At 46.3% G+C, this 26,231-nt stretch overlaps 1 protein-coding gene across 1 annotated transcript; it reads left to right on the top strand.

Annotated features, from left to right (window-relative positions):
• The first annotated feature begins 1,063 nt into the window (after positions 1-1,063).
• LOC121858999 (leucine-rich repeat extensin-like protein 3) lies at positions 1,064-23,469 on the top strand. The gene is made up of 3 exons (XM_042355650.1): positions 1,064-1,231; positions 22,534-22,679; positions 22,824-23,469. The coding sequence occupies exons 1-3, from the start codon at positions 1,064-1,066 to the stop codon at positions 23,467-23,469; spliced, it is 960 nt and encodes a 319-aa protein (XP_042211584.1).
• The last annotated feature ends 2,762 nt before the right edge of the window (positions 23,470-26,231 follow it).

Below are 26,231 nucleotides of genomic sequence, written 5' to 3' on the forward strand. Positions count from 1 at the left end.
CCCATCCTCCCCCCTCCCCCCTCTCACTTCTCTTGAGAGATTCATAAATTACCTCACGAAATATATCAGTCGGGCAGATATATATCAGGTGTGGGGGTGAGGGGTGAGGAGATATATCAAGGTTGAGATATAGGTCTCTCAGGGCGTGAGCAAGATCTCTCAGGGGGGAGGGGAGGGAGGAGGGGATGGTGGGAGGGAGGTTTGCTGTATCAATGTTGCATGGACGCGTGAGATGTGTTTGGGTACAAGATTGGATGAGGGAGGCGAGGGAAATGGGAGGGAGGTGAGAGAGAGAGATAGGGGAGAGAGGTGAGGGAGAGGTGACTTGAGGCAAGTGAGAGACAGGTATGGCAGGTGAGACAGATGATAGGCTGGGGGGAGAGGGATAAAGGAAAGGGAGGTGAGGGAAGAAGGGGAAGGTAAGTGGGGTGGGAGGAAAGGAAAGAGGTGTAACAGGTGAGAGGTGAGGCAGGTGAGAGAAGTATGCAGGAGGCAGCTCACCTCTGCGTCACGGGTACTAAGGCAGGGACATGTAGCGAGGCCCCTGAGACCCTGGTGGTGGTGGAGACCCTGTGGTGCTGAAGGCCATGGGAGGCTGGTGGTGCTGGGGCCAGGAGGCTGGAGCTGGGGCCATGGGAGGCTGAGCTGGGGCCATGGGAGGCCAGGAGCCTGGGCCATGGGAGCTGGAGCTGGGGGCCGGGTGTTGGTGGTGCTGGGGGCCATGGGAGCGCTATGGTGCTAAAGGCTGCGGGGAGTGCTGGTGGAGCTGAGGGCGGGAGTGCTGGTGGAGCTGGGGGCCATGGGAGTGCTGGTGGCCATGGGGAGTGCTGGTGAGCTGGGGCCATGGGAAGTTGTCCATGGAGTGCTGTGGAGCTGGGGGCCATGGGAGTGCTGGTGGCCATGGGAGCAGGAGCTGGGGGGCCATGGGAGGCTGGTGGCGGAGTGCTGGTGGCCATGGAGTGCTGGTGCATGGGAGTGCCAGGAGCTGGGGCTGGTGGGAGTGCTGGTGGCCATGGAGTGCTGTGGAGCTGGGGCTGGGAGTGCTGGGTGGTACTAGGAGGCCATGGAAGTGCTGATGGTGCTGAAGGCCATGGAAGTGCTGATGGTGCTGAGAGTGCTGGTGGTGCTACTTGGCCTCAATAATGTGACACACAGGAAGTGGTTGAGGAGCTCCGGCCGACACTGTCACCCCTGGGACCTGAAAGTCTCTGATCTATCCGAGGGACACAGTGTACACCACCAGGCGTCCTGTACTCCACATTCTTCTTGGACGGCTTCATGTTTGGCTACACCATCTTGTTTGCCTACACCACCTTGTTTGGCTATACCACCTTGTTTGGCTACACCATCTTGTTTGGCTAAACAATCTGTTTGCCCACACCACCTTGTTTGCCCACACCACCTTGTTTGGCTATACCACCTTGTTTGGCTACACCATCTTGTTTGGCTAAACAATCTTGTTTGCTACACCATCTTGTTTGCTTCCACACCTTGTTTGGCTACACCATCTTGTTTGGCTACACCATCTTGTTTGGCTACACTATCTTGTTTGGCTAAACAATCTTGTTTACCTACACCACCTTGTTTGCCTACACCACCTTGTTTGGCTATACCACCTTGTTTGGCTATACCACCTTTGTTTGGCTACACCACCTTGTTTTACTATACCACCTTGTTTGGCTATACCACCTTGTTTGCCTACACCACCTTGTTTGGCTATACCAACTTGTTTGGCTATACCACCTTGTTTGGCTACACCACCTTGTTTGGCTATACCACCTTGTTTGGCTATACCACCTTGTTTGGCTACACCATCTTGTTTGGCTAAAAAATCTTGTTTGGCTACACCACCTTGTTTGCCTCACACCACCTTGTTTGGCTACACCATCTGTTTGCCACACCATCTTGTTTGGCTACACCATCTTGTTTGGCTAAACAATCTTGTTTGCTCACACCACCTTGTTTGCCTACACCACCTTGTTTGGCTATACCACCTTGTTTGGCTACACCACCTGTTTGCTTATACCATCTTGTTTAACTGCATTACCTTGCATAGCTACGCCACCTGCACTGCCACGTTTGGCTGCACCATACTGTTTGGCTCTAGTACCTTGTTTGACTAAACCTCCATGCTTGGCTAGAGAGAGAGGGGGGGGACTCATCAGTAACGACTCAAAGGTCTGGTACATCTCATCTAATTCTAATTCTGGTCTGTGTTTGTGCAGTACGACTGGGGGAGCTGGACCTTCCCTTCCCTCCTCTTCTTCCTCTCCCCTCACCTCCCCACCCCACCCCTCCCGTACCCTTCTCTCCCCCTCTCTCTCGTCCACCTTTGACATTGGTTGGTAATGTTCCCTTGATGCTGCAGACTTGTGGTGTTGTTGTGGTTGTTGAACACACAGGAGGAGTTATTAATTGTTGTGTGGCGGTAAATGTTGTTTTGGGAGAGAGAGAGAGGGGGGGGGGGGAGAGAGAGAGAGATTTCTCCTTCAACAAACACCATCTACATAACATCTAAATATATATAAAAACAACTCCAACATTCACAAGACCCTAACAAAACAAAAACACAAAAACAAATTAAAAAACAAATGAACTAACGTATAGAACAAAAATCAACCCACATAACCGCCTCAGCTTATATTGGTAAATCGAGTAACGTTTTCATTCCATACATTTTTTTTTCCTTTCCTCATAAAACCAAGTTAGAAGGAAGTTTGTCGAAAAATAGTTTAATATTAGGGTGGTGTGGTAGCGGAGGTGACCCCAGGCCCGCGTCACAGGCTCATTCATGTGAGAGAATTGCACGAGGCCAGCTGGAAAAGTTTGACAATTACAGAATGTCGCAGTGACTCCACACTCACCACCAACACTACTGCACTAAGGCAGATCCAACAACCCCCCCCTTGCCCCGCCCCCAAGTGTAGAAAAGACTGGCTACACCCATCAGTCACACGTCACAGTTGAGCTCATTGAAATACACCCAACACACCACAAAACTGTTCTAATACACTCTACACCCCTACCAACATTTTCAAATACACATCTACACTCCCCTAGCAGGTGCAAACACACAAATACACAAACACTCCTACACTCATTATCCAATACCGTATCTAGTACATTGTTTACATTCTCAGATACGTTCTAACCATTTGCCCAAGAGATCTAAAGTATATAACCCGTTGAATCAGGTCCCGCCAGTAGGGTTAGCCCAGATTATTACGAGATTACTGGTAAATAAACACTCATACAACGACAGCATTCGAGAATCAGTCCCATTACGTACATATTACAACGAAATTAATGTTGAATATGTCCAAATGCGTTGAAATATAACGTAAAGTGCTCCAATATATGTGCCACTACGTACGAATACAATGCCATTGGAAAAACCCAACATAACAAAAGCTTTAAATGCGTACGAACCTTATCATAAAAGTACACTAACACCTTTAAACACGTACCAACCCTACAAAAAACGTACCAACACATTTAAACAAGTACCAAAACTACAAAAAAAAAGTACACTAAAACGTACAGATACGTAACAATGATTCCAAAATGTTCAGATACCTACAAAAACTCCCTCTAAACTTAACACCAACGCGTCCGAATCCTCACCTCCTGACTTAATAACAAACATATTCGTGAAATTCCCTTAACTCTTGTAAATTAAGTCAGTTTCCCTTATCCTGGGAGGGGGTAATATTTTTTTACCTTTTATTTACCCAAAGGCTTTAATTAGTAAATTCCCTAGCGTGGTATAGTTTCCTCCCTGCACACACACACACACACACACACATTCTTTCCCTGTAGATGTAATGAGTTAGCAAGTGCTGGTTATGTCCTTGTTGAGCGGAGGTTCATTACGGTGGGGTTACGCCATGTCAGGAAAATTTACTGTAGTTTAGGGGAAAAAATGGAATTGTTGATGTGGGGGAAAATTGAATTGTTTCTGGGGGTATTTTTTATTGTTTCAGGGGTTAGTTGTTATTGTTTCTAGGGGGAAATTATACTGTTTGGGGGTAAATTGAGTGTTTATGGGGATATTTGGTGCTTAAAGGGAATTATATATATACGAAAGTCCTGTGGATTTTACTGTCTTATTTTTCCTTTGTGATTAAAAACATCGATATATGGATCACGCTCACCTAACCCGAATATTAATCACATTTACGTTCTGCTAACCTAACCTAACCTAACCTAACCTGGGGAGAGAGAGAGAGTAACAATAACTCACACAATAAAAACACATGAAGCTAAAATAAAGAAAAAAAAAAACAACATCGATGTTGACCTAATAAGCGGACAACCTCTACTGAGTTATGACCCTTGTAATGCTAACACGCTAGCAGCCAGGTCAGGTCAGGTCAGGTCAGGTCACATAATATATTAGGTCAAAATATTTTCTACCGGGAGATGTATTGGCGGAGGCAATTATCGTGCTGAACAAGCTGTTAACGCTAAGTGCTTAACAAGAGTCAAGTTACTGCAATTACCTTGTCAGGTGTAATAATGAGAGTTGAAGCAAGGCCACCTAATGTTTTTTACACCAAATTGAGGAGTGTGTGTGTGTGTGTGTGTGTGTGTGTGTGTGTGTGTGTGTGTGTGTGTGCGTAATGGTGGTTAATAACAGTAGCACCAAAACACATATAGAAGGAATAAATTAATAAACAAACACACACACATAAGCCTACGAGCATAATACATTAGGTAGTCAAATGTGGCGGGAGATCTCCGTAGACTCTTACAACACTACGACCAAATTCTCTTTTCTTGGCTCACAGGTGACGAGTTTGAGTCAGGTTAATTAGTTCTTACAATGTCCCTAAGAAAGACCTCGGTTGAAATTACATCATATTCTGAGACAAGACTTATGAAGAGTTGTAATTATGCATGGTGAAGATTGTCTGGATGTCTGATTACGTAATGTTATTGAAGTTATGACAGATGGAATTAATGGGTTTATTTCATCATTATTTGTTATTGTTTCTTCATTATTATATATGTTATTGAATTTCATTATTATTTTATTTGTATATAATTTTATTTTATCTGTATGTTATTGTTCGTATGGTAATTTTAATCTTAAATCATCTAATGTATGTAGTTACGTGTATGGTATAGTTGTTTACCAGGTGTGTTTATCTTACGTACGTTCGTGAATCATGAATCCAGATACATCATGTCAACAATGATGAATACGAGCCGAAATTTTTACAATTAAGCACAACGTATCATACATAATTCAAATTAAGTTAAATACCTATAAAAATTTAATATCCGTTTAGTCATCACAATTATTCCATTCATAAATAAATCAATCAGTCAAAAAGTGAAAATTAAGGTAATTATATTTTCCTTTCTTAAAAAAAAAATCCGCCTTTCAGTAAAAACGCTGAGCTTGAATCCGGATTTTTATATATATATTCGGAGCTTATGTAAACAAACCGTGTGAGACGCGCGCTTATTGTTGTACCAGAGCCACTAGCAGCAGCTATTGACGCTATTGTTCCGGCTTGTGTTACCTACCTACTAGCTTCGTTTGTTTTAGGGATCACTGGGCTATTATTAATTTTTTTTTAGGGAGAGAGAGAGAGAGAGAGAGAGAGAGAGAGAGAGAGAGGAGAGAGAGAGAGAGAGAGAGAGAGAGAGAGAGACTTCCCTCCAAAATAAGAAAGAATGAAAGAAATTATAAACAAAACCCAAAACGGAGAAAAAACAATAGAAAGAACGAGAACAAGAACAAGGAACAACGAAAAAAAATATGAAAACAAAAACAAAAAAACATTTAACAAAAAAGACCAAACAAATAATGACCAAAACACTAAAACAACTAAACAAAGAAAGTCCTACAAATAAACAAACAAAACAAACAAACACAAACAAATAAACAAACAGCTCAACAAACCATGAAAAAAATCTCTGGCGTTATGAATTTTTCCAGCCAGTCCACTTTTTAAATAATTAATTTGGCGGTGATGAAGGTTGGCGTTTATATCTGTCTGTCTGTCTGTCTGGCGATCGATCTATCTGTCTAGGTCTGTCTGTCTGTCTGTCTGTCTGGCGATCCATCTATCTGTCTAGGTCTGTCTGTCTGTCTGTCTGTCTGTCTGGCGATCCATCTATCTGTCTAGGTCTGTCTGTCTGTCTGTCTGCCTGTCTGGTGATCGATCTATCTGTCTAGGTCTGTCTGTTTGTACACACACAAACACATATACAGACACACAGAAAAGCAAACACTAAGAAAGACACACCCGCACACACACACCCGCACGCACCCGCACACACACACACACCCGCACGCACCCGCACGCACACACCCGCACGCACACACCTTTAATCACCCAACAAAATATATATACTATTCAAGAATATTTTAATATCCATTTCTACCTTCAAAAAAAGACGATTACTTTTATAAATACATTTACAATATTCACAAGATCATGAATATAAAATAATCGTGAAATAAACATTTCTAAATAAACCAATTACTGTACTTAAAAATATTCAGTTTATTTATCACGTGCGAAAATATATATATATATATATATATATATATATATATATATATATATATATATATATATATATATATATATATATATATATATATATATATATATATATATATATATATATATTTATTTATTTATTTATAAGAAAAAATATCCTCAAATTTGTTCTATGTTGAATAATAATGATACTAATTCATTAAGTCCAACAAGACTCACTCCAAGAAGTTCCACTTAAACAGGTCCCCTCCAACAAGTCCCACTCCAATCAAGTCCCACTCCATCAAACTCTGATCCAAAAGTCAGTCCAGCAAATCTCACTCCAAAAACTTCACTCAAACAAGTCCGCCCTTAAACAGGTCCCACTTCACCAAATCCCACCCAACATGTCCCACATAAAGAAACCAAATGAATATATGACACTCCAGCTATGTCAGAACGCTCTCTCTCTCTCTTCGCCAACCCAACGTCGTTACTTCATTCCAGCGTGATTTGGTATCAGAGAAGGGGTGAGGGGGAGGGGTGAGAGGGGAGGTGAAGGGGAAGGGATGAGGGGAAAAGGATGGGGGGGTGCCAGACAGGGCTTATGACCGTATTAATAACTCAGTTTGTTTGTATATATGTCAGTAATAGGTTTATGTATGTATAGGTGTCCATGTGTGTGTGTGTGTGTGTGTGTGGGTGTGTGTGTGTGTGTGTGTGTGTGTGTGTACAGTATTCATGTATGCTATGGGTGTTGTATAGGAGAAAAGATGTGTGGAAATGTGTTTTATTGGGAGTTCACACCCAAGTTATGTTTGAGTGTATAGGAAGGTGGAGACACACACACACACACACACACACACACACACACACACACACACACACACACACACATAACCCCGATAGTCCTTCATTATTACCAAAATCAACAAAATAACGAGAGAGAGAGAGAGAGAGAGAGAGGGGGGGGGGGGGGGGGGGGGGGGGGGGGGTGTAGTCGTCCACTTTATCATGTATTGTTAAAGAGAATTATTATCTTACCGGCTGTATACACATCTGTTTGGCAGAACAGCGGCTGTGGGACAACACGTGGTGGAGGAGGAGGAGATAGAGGAGGAGGAGGGTAAGAGTGGGACGAGGAGGAGGGAGGAGGAGGATAAAGAGGTGATGAGGGAGGAGGAGGAGGAGGATAAAGAGCGAGGATGAGGAGGAGGGAGGAGGAGGGAGGATAAAGAGGGGGATGAGGAGGAGGAGGATTAGGAAAGGAGGAAGAGGAGGAAGGAGAAGAGGAGGAGGCTGTATAAGACACTTGCAGATCTGGGAGAAGATAAGAAATGAAATAGCTGCATTACACATGTGCAGGGGAGGTGAGGTGAGAGGATGGGAGGGGAGGGGAGGGGGAGGGGAGGGAGAGGATGGGGGGGAGGGAGGAGAGGAGGGGGAGGGAGGGGAGGTGAGAGGAGGGGAGGGAGGTAAGGGGGAGAGGAGGGGAGGGAGGTAAGTTGAGAGGAGGGGAGGGGAGGGGAGGGGAGGGGAGGGGAGGGGAGGGGAGGGGAGGGGAGGGAGGGGTAGAGGAGGGGGGGATGGGAGGGGAGGTGGAGAGGATGGGAGGGGAGGTAAGGGGAGAGGGAGGGGGGAGGGGAGGGGAGGGGAGAGGGAGGGGAGGGGAGGGGAGAGGAGGGAGGGGAGGGGGAAGAGAGGGAGGGGGGGATGGGAGGGGAGGGGAGGTGGGGAGGGGAGGGGAGGGGAGGTGGGTGAGAGGGAGGGGGGATGGGGAGGGGAGGGGAGGTGGAGGTGAGAGGAGGGGGGGGAGGGGGAGGTGGGAGGGAGAGGGGGGGGATGGGAGGGGAGGGGAGGTAAGGGGAGAGGAGGGGAGGGGAGGTAAGGGGTGAGGAGGGGGATGGGAGGGGGAGGGGAGGTAGGTGAGAGGAGGGAGGGGAGGTGAGGTGGAGAGGAGGGAGGGGAGGTAAGGTGAGAGGAGGGGAGGAGGTGGGTGAGAGGAGGGGGGGATGGGAGGGAGGGAGGGAGGGGAGGGAGGGGAGGTGGGAGGTGGGAGAGGAGGGGGGATGGGAGGGGAGGGAGGTAAGGTAGAGGAGGGAGGAGGTAGGTGAGGAGGGGGGGATGGGAGGGGAGGAGGTGAGGGGAGGGGAGGGGAGGGGAGGTAAGGTGAGAGGAGGTGGGGATGGGAGGGAGGGGAGGTGGGAGGGGAGGGGGAGGGAGGGGAGGAAGGTGGAGAGGAGGGGGGGATGGAGGGGAGGAGGTGAGGGGAGGGGAGGGGAGGTGAGGAGAGGAGGGTAGGGAGAGGGATGAGAAAGAGGGGGGGGGGGGGGGGGGGGGGGAGAGAGGAGGAGAGAGAGAGAGGAGAGAGAGAGAGAGGAGAGAGAGAGAGAGAGAGAGCTGGGAGGGCGATTGCTTTCAAGAGAGAAATTATCGCCGAAGTTGGCAACAGAGAGATAAACTTATGGTGAGAGAGAGGTGAGAGGGAGAGGAGGAGGTGGTGAGGGGAGGAAGAGATGGAGGAGGAGGGTGGAGGGAGGAGGGAAAAGTTAATGAGAAGGGTTTATATGAAACGGTCCTCCTTCCCTCCTTCTTCTTTATCACATCTTCCTTTCTCTTTATCACATCTCCTCCTTCCTTCCTTCATTATCACATCTTCCTTCTCTCTTTTACCACATCTCCTCCTTCCTCCTCCTTATCACATCTTCCTTCTCTCTTTCACATCTCCTCCTTCCTTCCTTCTTATCACATCTCCTCCTTCCTTCCTTTTTATCACATCTCCTCCCTATCCTCCTTCATCACATCTTCCTCCTTCTCCTTCTTTCATTATTCTCCTTCCTTCCTTCTTATCACATTCCTCCTCCTTCTTTTTATTACATCTACTCTCCTTCTTCTCTTCTTTTATCACATCTTCTCTCTCTCTTTACCACATCTCCCTCCTTCCTTCCTCTTTATCACATCTCCTCCTTTCCTCCTTCTTTATCACATCTTTCCTCCTTCCCCTCCTTCTTTTATCACATCTCCTTCCTCCTTTATTACATCTACCTCCTTCTTTCCTTCTTTATCAATTCCTGCCTTTTATCACATCTTCCTCCTTCTCTTTCTTTTTATCATCTTCCTCCTTCCTCTTTCATACATCTCCCTCCTTTATCACAATCTCTCTTCCCTCCTTCTTTATCACATCTTCCTCCTTCTCTCCTTCTTTATCACATCTCCTCCTTATCTTATCTTCCTCCTTCCCTCCTTCTTTGTTACATCTCCCTCCTTTATCACATCTCTCTCCTTTCCTCCTTCTTTATCACATCTTCCTCCTTCCCTCCTTCTTTATCACATCTCCCTCTTTCTTTATCATATCCTTCCCTCTCTCTAAAAACACCTTTCTTGCTTCCTCCTCCTTATTCACATCTCCTCCTTCTTTCCTCTTTATCACACCCTCCTTGCTTCCTCATCTTCGCCTCAATATAATTAAGATAAATGCCTCGTTAACGCTAAATAGATTTATTATATACTAATGAGAGAGAGAGAGAGAGAGAGAGAGAGAGAGAGAGAGAGAGAGAGAGAGAGAGAGAGAGAGGAGAGAGAGAGAGAGAGAGAGAGAGACTACTAGTGAAAGACTCCTGAATGGGTGAGTCTTGAACAACCACAACTACCAGTACTATTAAAATCACAACTACCATTACCCCTATCACCATAACCACCACCATCACCACAACTACCACCACCTCAACTCAACATCAACATTCACAATCAACCACCAATTATAACTACTCATCAACCTCACAACTAACCATCATCACCACATCACCACAACTACCACCATCAACCATATCACCACCACAACCACCAAACCAACCTGATCAATAAGTTGTTCCCCCGACACTAACTTAGTACTTGAAGCTTTTTTAGGCATCGTTCACTCAGCCTGACTCCTAACGTTAACTAATGAACGAATTTGCATTTGAACGTTAATATAAGAAATTTAGGGCTTATGACCCAGGTCTGAATGATAAAGTGTGTGTGTGTGTGTGTAGGGTGGTGGTGGTGGTGTGGTGTGGTGGTGTGTGTGTGTGTGTGTGTGTGTGTGTTGTGTGTGTGTGTGTGTGTGTGTGTGTGTGTGTGTGTGTGTGTGTGTGTGTGTCTCACAGTAACATAATCACTACAAGTAAGATTTCATTATTATTCAAACTCTTAACACAATAGTTTATATCTTCTTGTTTTAGACACACACACACACACACACACACACACACACACACACACACACACACACACACACACACACACACACACACACACACACACACACACACACAATATCAGCCCTAAAACAGTATCGCACTAAAAGCAGTGAGATGGGAAGGAAGTAGGGAAGGAAGAATGATAAGGAAATGAAAGATGCGGGATGGAAAGGAGGGGAAGAAAGGAAGAAATGGAAGAAAGGAAGAGATGGAAGAAAAGGAGATGGGAAGGAAGGATGAGAAGGAAAGGAACGGTTGGGAAAGAAGGAGGATGAGAAGGGAAAGATAAGAGTTAAAAGAAGTGGAGGGGATGAGATGAAAGGAACGGTGGAAGGAAGGAGGATGAGAAGGAAAGGAACGGGTGGGAAGGAAGGAGGATGAGAAGGAAGATAAGAAAGAAAAGGAAGGAAAAGGTGGAGGATGAGAAGAAAGGAAACGGTGTGGAAGGAAGAGGATGAGAAGGAAAAGGAACGGGTGGGAAAAGGAGGATGAGAAGGAAAGAAAAAGAAAGAAAAAGAAGGAAAGGGAATAGAGGGATAGGAGAAGGAAAGAACGGTGGGAAGGAAGGAGGGATGAGAAGGGAAAAGAAAAGAAAGAAAAGAAGGAAAGGAAGGAGGGATGAGAAGGAAAGGAACGGTGGGAAGGAAGGAGGATGAGAAGGAAGATAAGAAAGAAAAGAAGGAAAAGAAAGGAGGGATGAGAAGGAAAGGAACGGGGTGGGAAGGAAGGAGGATGAGAAGGAAAGGAACGGGTGGGAAGGAAGGAGGATGAGAAGGGAAAGAAAAGAAAGAAAAGAAGGAAAGGAAGGAGGGCTGAGAAGGAAAGGAACGGGTGGGAAGGAAGGAGGGATGAGAAGGGAAAAAGATAAGAAAGAAAAGAAGGAAAGGAAGGAGGGATGAGAAGGAAAGGAACGGTAAGGAGGGATGAGAAGGGAAAGAAAAGAAAAGAAAAGAAGGAAAGGAAGGAGGGATGAGAAGGAAAGGAACGGGTGGGAAGGAAGGAGGGATGAGGAAGGAAAGATAAGAAAGAAAAAAGGAAAGGAAGGAGGATAGAAGGAAAGGAACGGTGGGGAAGGAAGGAGGGATGAGAAGGAAAGGAACGGGTGGGAAAGGAGGGATGAGAAGGGAAAAAGATAAGAAAAGAAAAGAAGGAAAAGGAAGGAGGGATGAGGAAGGAAAGGAACGGGTGGGAAGGGAAGGGAGGGATGAGAAGGAAAGGTAGGAAAGGAAAAGAAGGAAAGGAAGGAGGGATGAGAAGGAAAGGAACGGGTGGGAAGGAAGGAGGGATGAGAAGGGAAAGATAAGAAAGAAAAGAAGGAAAGGAAGGAGGATGAGAAGGAAAGGAACGGGTGGGAAGGAAGGAGGGATGAGAAGGGGAAGAAAGAAAGAAAGAAGGAAAGGAAGGAGGGATGAGAAGGAAAGGAACGGGTGGGAAGGAAGGAGGGATGAGAAGGAAAGGAACGGGTGGGAAGGAAGAGAGGGATGAGAAGGGAAAGAGTAGGAAAAGGAAAAAAGGTAGTTCTGAGTATAAGAGGAAAATAATTCTCTCAAGTTTGAAGACAATCTGTTGAGGATGTGGAGAGATGGTGTGTGTGTGTGTGTGTGTGTGTGTGTGTGAGTGTGTGTGTGTGTGTGTGTGTGTGTGTGTGTGTGGTGTGAGTGTGTGTGTGTGTGTGTGTGTGTGTGTGTGTGTGTGTGTGTGTGTGTGTGTGAGTGTGAGTGTGTGTGTGTGTGTGTGTGTGTGTGTGTGTGTGTGTGTGTGTGTGTGTGTGTGGGGTGTGTGTGTGTGTGTGTGTGTGTGTGTGTGTGAGTGTGTGTGTGTGTGTGTGTGTGTGTGTGTGTGTGTGTGTGTGTGTGTGTGTGTGTGTGTGTGAGTGTGTGTGTGTGTGTGTGTGTGTGTGTGTGTGTGTGTGTGTGTGTGTGTGTGTGTGTGTGTGTGTGTGTGTGTGTGTGTGTGTGTGTGTGTGTGTGTGTGAGTGTGTGTGTGTGTGTGTGTGTGTGTGTGTGTGTGTGTGTGTGTGTGTGTGTGTGTGTGTGTGTGTGTGTGTGTGTGTGTGTGTGTGTGTGTGTGTGTGTGTGTGTGTGTGTGTGTGTGTGTGTGTGTGTGTGTGTGTGTGTGTGTGTGTGTGTGTGTGTGTGTGTGTGTGTGTGTGTGTGTGTGTGTGTGTGTGTGTGTGTGTGTGACTTGACCAACTATTTAAAGAAGAACGGTTGTTATGTTCGATGGGGTTGTTGTTTATGGCTATAATGGTGGTAGTCGTGGTTATGGTAGTATTATTAGTAGTAATAGTGGTAGTCTTGGTTGTAGTGGTAGTAGTGTTGATAGTACTGTGGTAATAGCCCTATTAGTTGTGGTAGTAGTTGTAGTAGTAGTAGTACTGGTAGTCGTGGTTGTAGTGGTAGTAGTGGTAGTAGTGGTGGTAGTAGTATCTGTAGCAGTACTGTAGTACTGTGCAGATGTGGTAGCAGTTGTGGTAGTAGTAGTTATGGTATGTACTGGTAGCCGTGGTAGTTGTGGTAGTGGTGGTAGTAGTCGTGGTTGTTGGAACTTGAGGTAAATTATTTAAAAAATTCTCAATTGTAACTATGAGAAGAATTATGCTGTTGCTTTTACTTCATTTAAAAAAGTTAATTGTAATCTAAACCACACGTGTTTCCTGACAACTGTACATGGTGTTTAACATTGGGCCACAGAGATAAATATATAGTACCTCTAAAAACGATACATATATGCTATTTCTAAAATTATAATATGGCTACAGCATGCCTAAAATTATACGCATGGCCATTGGTATGTCTACCAGAGGGAAGTATGGCCCTCCCAATATGGCCACTGAGTTTATCACGACTCTAATATGACCACATGAGGGGTGTCCTATATGGCCCTGACAAGAGTAACAGCCCCGATATGGCCATAAACGTAAGAGGCCATTAGAGACTATAGCCAAATACCCTGGAAATTAAATGTTTCAAAGTCTTCAGTAACTCGGGAACTGTACTGTAGGTTAGGGTGTATGGTGGTGGGTTGTGGGTTGTGGTTAGTGTCTCACAAACAACACCCAAAAACACCACCACCACAACAACAATAACAATAACAACACCACCAACAACAACGACAATAACAACAACACCAACAATAACAACAACACCAATAACAACAACAAAACCAACAATAACAACAACAACAACAACAACAACAACAACAACACCAACACCAACACCAACACCAACAACAACAATAACAACAACACCAACAACAACACCAACAAACAAACAACAAGAACACCAACAACAACAACAACAACACCAACAACAACACCAACAACAAGCCGCAAAACCATAAACAAACTACTAAGTAACTGGTCTGTCTCAGCGGCCAGTCTCTCTGATCCAGTGGTGAGGGAGGGAGAGAGAGGAGTTGAGGGAGAGAGAGCGTGAGGAGGGAGAGGAGGGAGAGGAGGTGAGGGGAGGGCAGGGAGAGAAAGGGGTGAGGGAGGAGGTGAGGAGAGAGGCGTGAGGGGAGGAGAGGAGGGAGAGAGTGAGGGGAGAGAGAGCGTGAGGGAGGGAGAGGGGGTGAGAGGAGCGAGGGAGGCGAGAAGTGGGAGAGGTGTGAGGAGAAGAGTGAGGGCGAGAGAGTATGAGGGAAGGAGAATGAGGGAGAGAGAATGAGGGAGGAAGGGACTACATTTTAAACTCACTTCCAACCATTTACTCCCGGATGAGATTTCCCAACTCAATCCACTTTTGAAGACATTGCCCAGAGTTTGCCAGACTTTGATGCTTAGAAATGTGGAAATCTATAATGGCTAGTGTGTGTGTGTGTGTGTGTGTGTGTGTGTGTGTGTGTGTGTGTGGTGTGTGTGTGTGTGTGTGTGCTTTTCCTTCCTATGACTTTACCTCACGCTCTTCGTTTTTCCTCACCTTCTCCTCTTCAACCCCCTCCTTTTTTCTCCCTCAGGCCAGGACAGGGAGGTAACCAACACTTAGTATTATCACTCCCTGTATCTGACCCATACCACTACCATTATCTGAGGCGATATATTGTAAATAAACCTCGTATGATAAAATGTACTCCCATGAGAACTACCAAACTCGGCAGGAAGTGTTGGTAACTGTGGCAGATATGTAAACAAACACGACGACATCTTGCCTCCCTCCCTCCTCAAAACAAACAAAATATATATCTCTCCTTGCATGGATTTTCCTCTTGAATATATTCTTAACTCTCTCTAACGTGTGTGCTGACGGGAATGGTTTACATAAATAAGAGGAAAAAAGTAGCATGCCTTCCCTCCTCCTCCAAGATGATACAAGTTTACTGGCACAAATGTCTTCCCAAAATGACCACTTTGGCAACTGAGGCCAGGCCAGCAGGTCCACTCAGACTTTCCCGTCATTTACTTGAGTGTTCGCCTGGGAGGAGGAGGACAAGGAAGGAAGGAAAGGGAGAAGGAGGGTAAACGGAAAAGAGTTTAGGCACTTGTAGGGACTGGGGAAACAGCTAGAGAGTTAGTTAAGCAGAGGGGCGAGATGGGAAAGAGAGAGGCAAGGTTTGATTAGGGCGGAGTAAGGGGAATTTTTTCCAGGGAGCGGCGCTGATGACGTCTGGCAGCGGGGTAGAGGAGAGACCCTGGCAGCTGGTAGAGGTAGCTGGTCAAACTGTTTTAATATAATATTAACTAATTGGTTTACATTTCTCTCTATCAGGTAATTAATTATTGCTTTATTATTATCATCATTATTGTCATAATTGCTGCTATCATTATTAGTAGTAATTATCGTTCAGTCTTATTACCAGAGAGAGAGAGAGAGAAATCACCATTATGCCCCAGGGTTTTCGTAACGAAGGTCTCACACACACACACACACACACACACACACGGAACAAGAAATATGAATTCTTAATTAAAATTCCACTTGTGAAGCCATCGAGAGAGAGAAGAGAGAGAGAGAGAGAGAGATATGATACTTCCCTAACAAGTCAACTCGAGTCACTGTCGTCAACTTAATAACAAGTTTCCTGGCCACAGTAAGCAGCAGAGATCACATGGTGTAACTTGACCTCCCATCACCACACATCGACTCACAGCTCAATACAGGAAATAGTGGGTATGATTGACAGGCGTAATCTAGCCCCACCTATCCCCAACAGAGCCTCTCCCACCATCTGCCCATCACCCCCCCACCGCCAGCCTTCCCCAACCCTTCTTCTCCCCACCATCACCCCCCACCACCCCTACCTCCTCCACCTCCAGCCTTCCCCCAACCGCTTCTCTCCCACCATCCGACCCCCACCTACCCCCCACCACCTCCAGCCCACAACCGCTACTCTCCCCACCATCCCTCCCCAGGCCTACCCCTCACCACCAGCCCTACCCCCACTCTCAGCCTACCCCCACCGCTACACATTATCGTGATTGCTGTTCAGGTGACGACTGTTGGAGGGCCTGATGAGAGAGAGAGAGACAATGTTGGGGTGTTGTGTACCGCCCTAGTCGTATGAGAATGAGTTGGAAACGCCGAGCGATACTTCGTGCTCGTACTGGCGTTGGTTAATACTGACTTATGCTGATACCACCTGCTACAGCCTGTACGACCACAGTACACCACCACGACATGCGACCACCACCACACATCATGTGCGACACGGTACACCACGTCGACCCATGTACATTTTTACTACACCACTACGGCCCCTGTACGACCACTCCCCACTGACCCCTGTGGGACCACACTACACCACCACGACCCCTGTAGGACCACACTACACCACTACGACCCTGTACGATCACACTACCCCACGACCCTGTATGACACACTATACCTCCACGACCCCTGTACGATCACACTACCTCCTCACGACCCCTGTGGGACCACCACCACGACCCCTGTACCGATCACACTACACCTCCGACCCTGTGCGGTCACACCTCCACGACCCCTGCAGCCACACTATACCTCCCGACCCCTGTTCGACCACACCATGCCTCCACGACCCCTGTGCAGCCACACTACACCACTACGACCCTGTCCACGACCACTATGCCTCCGGCCCCTGTACGACCACACTATACCTCCGGCCCCGTGCGACCACCTATACCTCCACGACCCCTGTGCGGCCACACTATACCTCCACGACCCCTGTACGACCACACTATACCTCCACGACCCCTGTACAGTCACACTACACCTCCACGACCCCTATGCGACCACTATACCTCCTGACCCCTGTACGACCACACTGCCACACACAACTACTGGGTACTCAAAGATCTTTCTCTCTACAACTTTCAACAATTTTCACCAGGGAATAAACATATTAATATATTCAACCACCTCGACACATGGAGGTCTTGTGTGTATTTCTCTGCCTACCTGTATTTCTCTTTGTTTTTTTGTTGTTTTTGCCTCTACCTGTATTTCTCTGCTCTACTCTGTATTTCTCTGCCTCTACCTGTATTTCTCTGCCTCTACCTGCTTCTCTGCGTCTACCTGTATTTCTCTGCCTCTACCTGTATTTCTCTGCGTCCTACTATTTCTCTGCCTCTACCTGCTATTTTTCTGCCTCCACCTGCATTTCTCTGCCTCTACCTGCATTTCTCTTGCACTCTACCTGTATTTCTCTGACTCCTACCTGTATTTCCTGCCTCTACCTGCTATTTCTCTGCCTCTACCTGTATTTCTCTGCCCCCTCTACCTGTATTTCCTCTGCCTCCTGCATTTCTCTGCCTCTACCCACCATTTCTCTGCTCTCTACCTGTATTTCTCTGCCTCTACCTGTATTTCTCTGCCTCTACCTGTATTTCTACCTCTACCATTCTACTCACCTGTATTTCTCTGCCTCTACCTGTATTTCTCTGCACCTCTACCTGTATTTCTCTGCCTCTACCTGCTATTTCTCTGCCTCACCTGTATTTCTCTGCCTCTACCTGTATTTCTCTGCCTCTACCTGCATTTCTCCAGTCTCTACTGTATTCCTCTGCCTCTACCGGTATTTCTCTGCCTCTCACCTGTATTCTCTCTGCCTCTACCTGCATTTCTCTGCCTCTATCTGCATTTTCTGCTCTACCTGTATTCTCTGCCTCCCACTATTCTCCTCCTCTACCTGTTTCTCTGCCTCACCTGTATTTCTCAGTCTCTATCTGTATTTCTCTGCCTCTACCTGTATTTCTCTGCCTCTCTACCTGTATTTCTCTGCACTGTATCTTCTCTTCCCTCTACCTGTATTTCTCTGCCTCTACCTGTATTTCTCTGCGTCTACCTGTGTTTCTCTGCCCTCTACCTGTATTTTCTCTGCCTCTACTGTATTTCTCTGCCTCTACCTGTATTTCTCTGCCTTTACCTGTATTTCTCTGCCTCTATCATGTTTCTCTGCACCCTCTACCTGTATTTCTCTGCCTCTACTGTATTTCTCTGCCTCCCCTGTATTCTCCTGCTCTCTACCTGTATTTCTCTGCCTCCCTGCCTGTATTCTCTGCACTCTACCTGCTATTTCTCTGCACTCTGTAGCATTTCTCTGCCTCTACCTGTTGTTTCTCTGCCTCTACCTGTATTTCTCTGCCTACCTATGTATTTCTCTGCCTCTACCTGTATTTTCTCTGCCTCTACCTTGTTCTCTGCCCTCCCTGTGACCCTCTACCTCTATCTATGTATTTCTCTGCCTCTACCTGTATTTCTCTGCACCTCTACCTGTATTTCTCTGCCTCTACCTGTATTTCTCTGCCTCTACCTGTATTTCTCTGCCTCTACCTGTATTTCTCTGCCTCTACCTGCTGTTTCTCTGCCCTCTCTGTATTTCTCTGCCCCTACCTGTATTTCTCTGCCCCTCTACTGTATTTCTCTGCCTCTACCTGTATTTCTCTGCTCCCTACCTGTATTTCTCTGCCTCTACCTGTTTTCTCTGCCTCTACCTGTATTTCTCTGCCTCTACCTGTATTTCTCTCTACCTGTATTTCTCTGCCTCTACCTGTATTTCTCTGCCTCTACCTGTATCCTCTACCTCTATCTGTGTTTCTCTGCACTCTACCTGTATTTCTCTGCCTCTACCTGTATTTCTCTGCCCACCTGTATTTCTCTGCCTCTACCTGTATTTCTCTGCTCTACCTGTATTCTCTGCCTCTATCTGTATTTCTCTGCCTCTGTATTTCTCTGCCTCCTGTATTTCTCTGCGTCTACCTGTTTCTCTGCCTCTACCTGTATTTCTCTGCCTCTACCTTGTTTCTCTGCCTCTCCCTGTATTTCTCTGCCTCTATCTGTATTTCTCTGCTGCCTCTCACCTCTATTTCTCTGCACTCTACCCTGTATTTCTCTGCCTCTACCTGTTTCTCTGCACTCTACCTGCTTATTTCTCTGCCTCTACCTGTATTTCTCTGCCTCTACCTGTATTTCTCTGCCTCTACCTGCTGTTTCTCCTGCCTCTCCTGTATTTCTCTGCTGCCTCTATCTGTATTTCTCTGCCTCTACCTGTGTTCTCTGCCTCTACCTGTATTTCTCTGCCTCTACTGTATTTCTCTCCTCTACCTGTATTTCTCTGCCCTCTACCTGTATTTCCTGCCGTCTACCTGCATTTCTCTGCCTCTACCTGTTCTCTGCCTCTACCTGTATTTCTCTGCCTCTCCCTCTTATTTCTCTGCCTCTATCCTTGTTTCTCTGCCTCTACCTGTATTTCTCTGCCTCTACCTGTATTTCTCTGCACTCTGTATTTCTCTGCCTCTACCTGTATTTCTCTGCCTCTACCTGTATTTCTCTGCCTCTACCTGTATTTCTCTGCCTCTCCTGTATTTCTCTGCCTCTACCTGTATTTCTCTGTTTTACATAACTCTATCCCCTCTCTGTATTATTAATGTTAATATGTTTTGAGTTGGTTTAAGTGTGATGGGTACCTCCCGGTGTGTGTGTGTGTGTGTGTGTGTGTGTGTGTATGTGTGTGTGTGTGTGTGTGTGTGTGTGTGTGTGTGTGTGTGTGTGTGTGTGTGTGTGTGTGTGTGTGTGTGTGTGTGTGTGTGTGTGTCTGTGGTCACTACCCCGCTACTCACATATAACAGAGCTCAAGAACTTACTGTAACAGGAACAATAAAAGTTCTTAAAAAGTTCTAATAGCCAGTCCTTTGTTCTCTAGGCCTAGTAGTCCCCCCAAACGCCCCAGTACCCAAACCAGCCCCAGTTTAGCCCCAAACCAGCCCTAGACCAGCCCTCCTCCCCTTACCCTTAACACCTCCCGTCTTCTAACTAAACCATCCCTCCTCCTCAGCCCTCCTCCTTCCTGCCTGCACCAGCCCTTCAGTCCTCCTAGCCCCTTCCAGCCCAATTTGCTCCCCTTCCACCCCCCCATAAGCCCTTCAGACCCTCGTTAAGTCCCATCTTCTGGGTCTGACCGAGTTTCTGGATTTTTGGTCAGCGATTAATACCCGGCCATTCTCCGTGTCAGATCTCAACAATACGTGAGAGTGTCTCTCATTTCTCGAATTCTTGGCAGTGATCCTGATAGGGGTAGGGAGATCTTGAGGGGAGGAGATCTTGATGGGGAGGAGATCTTAGAGGAAAGAGATCTTGATGGGAGGAGATCTTAAGAGGAAGGAGATCTTGAGGGAGATCTTGATGGGGAGGAGATCTTAAGAGGGAAAGAGATCTTGATGGGAGGAGTCTTAGAGGAAGGAGATCTTGATGGGAGGAGATCTTGAGGAGATCATGATGGGAGGAGATCTTCATGGAGAGGAGATCTTTAAAGGAAGGAGATCTGATGGGGAGGAGATCTTGATGGGAGGAGATCTTGAGAGGGGAGATCTTGAGAGGGAGGAGATCTTGAGGGAGATCTTGAGAGGAGATCTTGATGGGAGATCTTGGAGGGGAGGAGGGGGAAATGTTGGTGAGGGTGGGGAGTGAAGAGAGAGGAAGGTGTCGCGTTCTCAAAGGTTGGCACGTTTATATTTCCCTCGTGACGGGAGACAAAAAGAGACACACACACACACACACACACACACACACACACACACACACACACACACACACACACACACACACACACACACACACACACACAGTATCAAAATCCAAAATACCCCATTCCCACTTTCATTCCCATTCCAGCTTTTGACCAACCTATTCATTCCTACTTTATGTCCCATTCCTATTCAAATCCACCCCATTACCAATTTCATTCCCATTCCAAATCCCGACCCCAAGTCATTCCCATTCCCACACATTCCCATTCCGTCGGTATCAGTTATTAACTCTCTCTCTCTGTTCGTTTTTATCATCTTTTTCTATCTCTCTCTGCCTCTACAAACTTTTTCTTATCACATCTTGATATCCTAACAGAGAGAGAGAGAGAGAGAGACATCCCACCCACACACACACACAGACGAACAACAAGACCTTGAACTGATGGTTGAGACAGTTTGCGAAACAGATTTGTATATCCATTTGCATAATAATTAGATGTTGTTTTGCATAATAAATCGACAACCTGAGAGCAGCAAGAGAGAGAGAGAGAGAGAGAGAGAGAGAGGGGGGGGGGGGGGGGGGGGGGGGGGGGGGGGGGGGGGGGATTGGCCACAGTGTTTTCTAATATTTACCTCACCGTATTGTTCTCACACACAAACACACACACACACACACACACACACACACACACACACACACACACACACACACACATACACACACAGACCTGACCTTTTTAACAATATAACTGAGCCCTCTCCCTCCACCTCCCCTAAAAATTAAGACCTCACCTTAATTAAAAAAAGGCTGTGTGTATCGCGTACCTGGAGTCATTAAGGTGAAAATTAGACCAAAGAAATAAAGGGTTGAAGCACAGGTGATAACAGTGATGATTACATGAAGGTGTAATTATGGTGGAGTGGGATTACAATAATTACCAGCTGTTATGATGGTTATTATTTGTGGTTGTGGTTAGTGTACGTGTTGTAACTATGTTGATCTTATTGTTGTTGTTATTGTTACTGTTATTGTTGTTGTTCTTAGTGTTGTTAGTGTTATGGTTATTGTTATTGTTGTTATTTTTATTGTTGTTATTGTTATTTTTATTGTTGTTGTTATTGTTACTGTTATTGTTGTTGTTCTTATTGTTGTTAGTGTTATTATTATGGTTATTGTTATTGCTGTTATTTTTATTGTTGTTGTTAGTGTTATTATTATGGTTATTGTTATTGTTGTTATTTTTATTGTTGCTATTGTTATTATCGTTATTATTAGAAGTAGTTTTAGTGGGGTGAAGGGTGGTAATCGTAGTAGGTAGGGGTAATTACCATTGTGAGAGGTTGCATATAGCAGAAAGTAGTTAAGGTTAGTGGCAAGTGAAACCGACGATGGGTAATAACGGTCAAAGAGAGTGTGGTGGGAAGTAGGGGAGGCAGTACTGAGGAGGTAATGACTAGAAAGAAGTGATAATTAGCGACCAGAGGGAAGCGTTCTCCAGTAGTGTTATCGGAATGGTGTAGGTGGGCAGTGGCGTGATGTAGAGGGTGGTGAGAGAGGTGTAGTAGTAGTGGTAGTAGTGGTAGTAATGGTGGAAGTAATGGTGGTGATGGTGGTAGTGGTGGTAGTGGTGGTAGTGGTAGTAATAGTAGTAACCCCTAACCCACCACAAACCCACCACCACTAACGCACCAACTCTAACCAACAACCACTAACCCACCACCACTAATCCACCCACTAACCCACCCGCTAACCCACCACCATTAACCCGGCATCATTAACCCACCCCAAGAAATATTTCCAGCCTTTGAATGTCTGTATATGTCTTTTTAACAACATTTCCAATATGGCCGACAGCAGTTACAACACCCGCCCACCAGCAGTTACAACACCCCGCCCACCAGCAGTTACAACACCCCGCCCACCAGCAGTTACAACACCCCGCCCACCAGCAGTTATAACACCCTGCCCACCAGCAGTTATAACACCCCGCCCACCAGCAGGTTACAACACCCTCGCCCACCAGCAGTTACAACACCCCGCCCACCAGCAGTTACAACACCCCGCCCACCAGCAGTTACAACACCCGCCCACCAGCAGTTACAACACCCCGCCCACCAGCAGTTATAACACCCGCCCACCAGCAGTTCAACACCCGCCCACCAGCAGTTAGCACACCGCCCACCAGCAGTTACAACACCCGCCCACCAGCAGTTACAACACCCGCCCACCAGCAGTTACAACACCCCGCCCACCAGCAGTTACAACACCCGCGCCCACCAGCAGTTACAACACCCGCCCACCAGCAGTTATAACACCCTGCCCACCAGCAGTTATAACACCCCGCCCACCAGCAGTTACAACACCCCGCCCACCAGCAGTTACAACACCCCGCCCACCAGCAGTTACAACACCCCGCCCACCAGCAGTTACAACACCCCGCCCACCAGCAGTTACAACACCCTGCCCACCAGCAGTTACAACACCCCGCCCACCAGCAGTTATAACACCCCGCCCACCAGCAGTTATAACACCCTGCCCACCAGCAGTTACAACACCCCGCCCACCAGCAGTTACAACACCCGCCCACCAGCAGTTACAACACCCCGCCCACCAGCCGTTACAACACCCCGCCCACCAGCAGTTACAACACCCCGCCCACCAGCAGTTACAACACCCAGCCCACCAGCAGTTACAACACCCCGCCCACCAGCAGTTACAACACCCGCCCACCAGCAGTTACAACACCCCGCCCACCAGCAGTTACAACACCCCGCCCACCAGCAGTTGTAACACCCTGCCCACCAGCAGTTACAACACCCGCCCACCAGCAGTTGTAACACCCCGCCCACCAGCAGTTACAACACCCCGCCCACCAGCAGTTGTAACACCCGCGAGAGAAATATGCAAAATCTTCTTCAATACTCGATACTGCCACGCCTCCCCACGCCTTCCCACGCCCTCTCCGCGCCTTCCCACGCCCTCTCCGCGCCTCCTTTGTTTTTTGTGGGTGTCGGTCTGAAGTGAAGCTCCTGTGGGTTAGTTTGGAACCGAATCTTCTCTCGGTCTTCTTATTCTGGGTTTCTTCTGTCTGTCTGTCTGTCTGTCTGTCTGTTCTGCCCAGCCAGGGTAGACGGTCCAACTGAAGCCTCATTATCTGTCAATTGGTAGAGGATTACGAGTGGGTGGCTGGGCGATGTATATGTGATGTGATGTGGGTGGGTGGGTGGGTGGGTGGGTGGGTGGGTGGGTGGGTGGGTGGGTGATGGTGGGATGTCGATGGATGAGTGGATTATGTAGGTGAATGAGTAAGTAGTGTCTGTATGGGTGAGTGGGTTTATGGGATTACAGGCATGGGCAAGCATGGGCAGACACAGTTTAACCAGATAAAATGTAAAAAAAAAACCCACTATCGAAACTTGATCTCCAAACTTAACCCAACCTAACCAAACCAAACCAAACCAAACCAAACTTAACCTAACCTAACCAAATCTAACCAAACCAAACCAAACTTAACCTAACCTAACCAAACCTAACCAAACCAAACCAAACTTAACCTAACCTAACCAAACCTAACCAAACCAAACCAAACCAAACTTAACCTAACCTCCAACCAAACCAAACCAAACTTAACCTAACCTAACCAAACCTAACTAAACCTAACTTAACCTCACCCAAGTTCATCAAAGCCTTCAGGTACAACACCTAAACGACGCCATTTCACCTCACCATCTTCCTATCACCAAAGAGTTACGACCTTCAACTCATAAATTCAATTAAGATTTTGTTTTTAACTTACGAGTCGTTGAGAATTTGTGGATTTACGATTAAAGTTTGATTAATTAAAGAGAATATCGAGATTGACTTTAATTGGAGGGATGAACCTTACTAATGAGAGGATTTTTCGTAATTAAAAGGTAATTTTGGCATGTAAATCCCAGTATCAGGTAATTGACAGGTATTTTTGACAGATATTTCTCCCAACTGAAGAAATTGACAGATAACTTGGCAGGTATTTCTTAGTTACAGGTAATTAATAGGTACTTTTGACAGGTATTTCTCGCTTTTCAGGTGATAGACAGGTAACTTGACAAGTATTCAACAAGTGTTTTTAACAGGTATATAAAAAGTCTCTTTTTGACAGGTATTCGACAGGTGTTTTTTGACAGGTATATATTCAGTCAAGTAAGCTTTATTGTGCGGACGGAGAGTTGACGGCTTAACTGGGCGCTGTCAATCAACGCTGTGACGGTGGTCGTGTGTATTTCATGAGAGAGAGAGAGAGAGATCTGTCTCTCTCTTTCTTTCTGTCTTCATTTTAGAGAATAGGTAAAATAATGCAAAAAAGATATATTTAAAGCACACACACACACACACTTAAATTGGAAACCACACGTCAGTGAAGTTGTCAAATCCTCCAGTTTCCGTCTCCACCTCCTCCGCCGACTCAAGTCCTGGAGTTCCTGCACACGAGCTCCCAGTGTATACACAACATTCATACTTCCTGCTCACTCTATGCCTCCCCCACCTGGTCTTTCTCCCTAAAATGCCACACAACGTAAACACCTAGAAAAGTGCAAAGAGGGCATGCAAGATTATTCTCTCCCTTCCTACTCCACATATCAAGAAGGGCTGCAACACTGACCCTTTCTGACTCTCACTGACCATCACCACGGCCTCATCTGCAAATTTGTAAGAAGCTTCTACACCATCCCCGACACCGGCCCCTACTACCACCTGAGATCCCTGTCCGAGAATTGCTGTTCGACACCACAACCGCATCCAGCCCATACGTGCACGAACTGATCGCTATAAGAACAGCCCAGTCCCAACCATTGTAAAAATTATCAATAACATGTAATAAATCAGTGTATCACTCCAGTAAACACTCGCTCTACACTGTCACTATGTTTGAAATGAACTGTAGTTTGAGCTGATCCCCATCTGCTTATTATATGTCTTATTTATGTCACTTATGTCACTTGTATATTATTTGAACCTTGTAACCCATTCCCCAAATATGTAACTGTATATTTTTCAGCCTTCTGGCTGCCAAGCTCTTTTCTCATAAACCGTTAATTATATATTATTATTATTATTAAAACACTGTCACACACGCACACACTAAACATACTAACACACACACACACACACTCTAAAACACTGTCACACACGCACACACCAACATACAACACACACACACACACACACACACACACACACACACACCTGTTACACGCACACACTACACACATACTACACACACACACACACACACTTAAATGCACACACACACACACACACACACACACACACACACACTCAAACACACACACACACACACACACACACACACACACACACACACACACACACACACAGACACGTGACACACAGAGCTGCTGGACCATAAGATACACTGACAGTAATGTCTTCTGACGGCACATTTTTCCTGGAGTGTCACTTTGTGTGTGTGTGTGTGTGTGTGTGTGTGTGTGTGTGTGTGTGTGTGTGTGTGTGTGTGTAGTAATACGTAACTGAACGAAGTATAACAT

Source organism: Homarus americanus, unplaced genomic scaffold, assembly GCF_018991925.1.
Source record: "Homarus americanus isolate GMGI-L3 unplaced genomic scaffold, GMGI_Hamer_2.0 scaffold23730, whole genome shotgun sequence".
Classification (NCBI taxonomy): Eukaryota; Metazoa; Arthropoda; class Malacostraca; order Decapoda; family Nephropidae; genus Homarus; species Homarus americanus.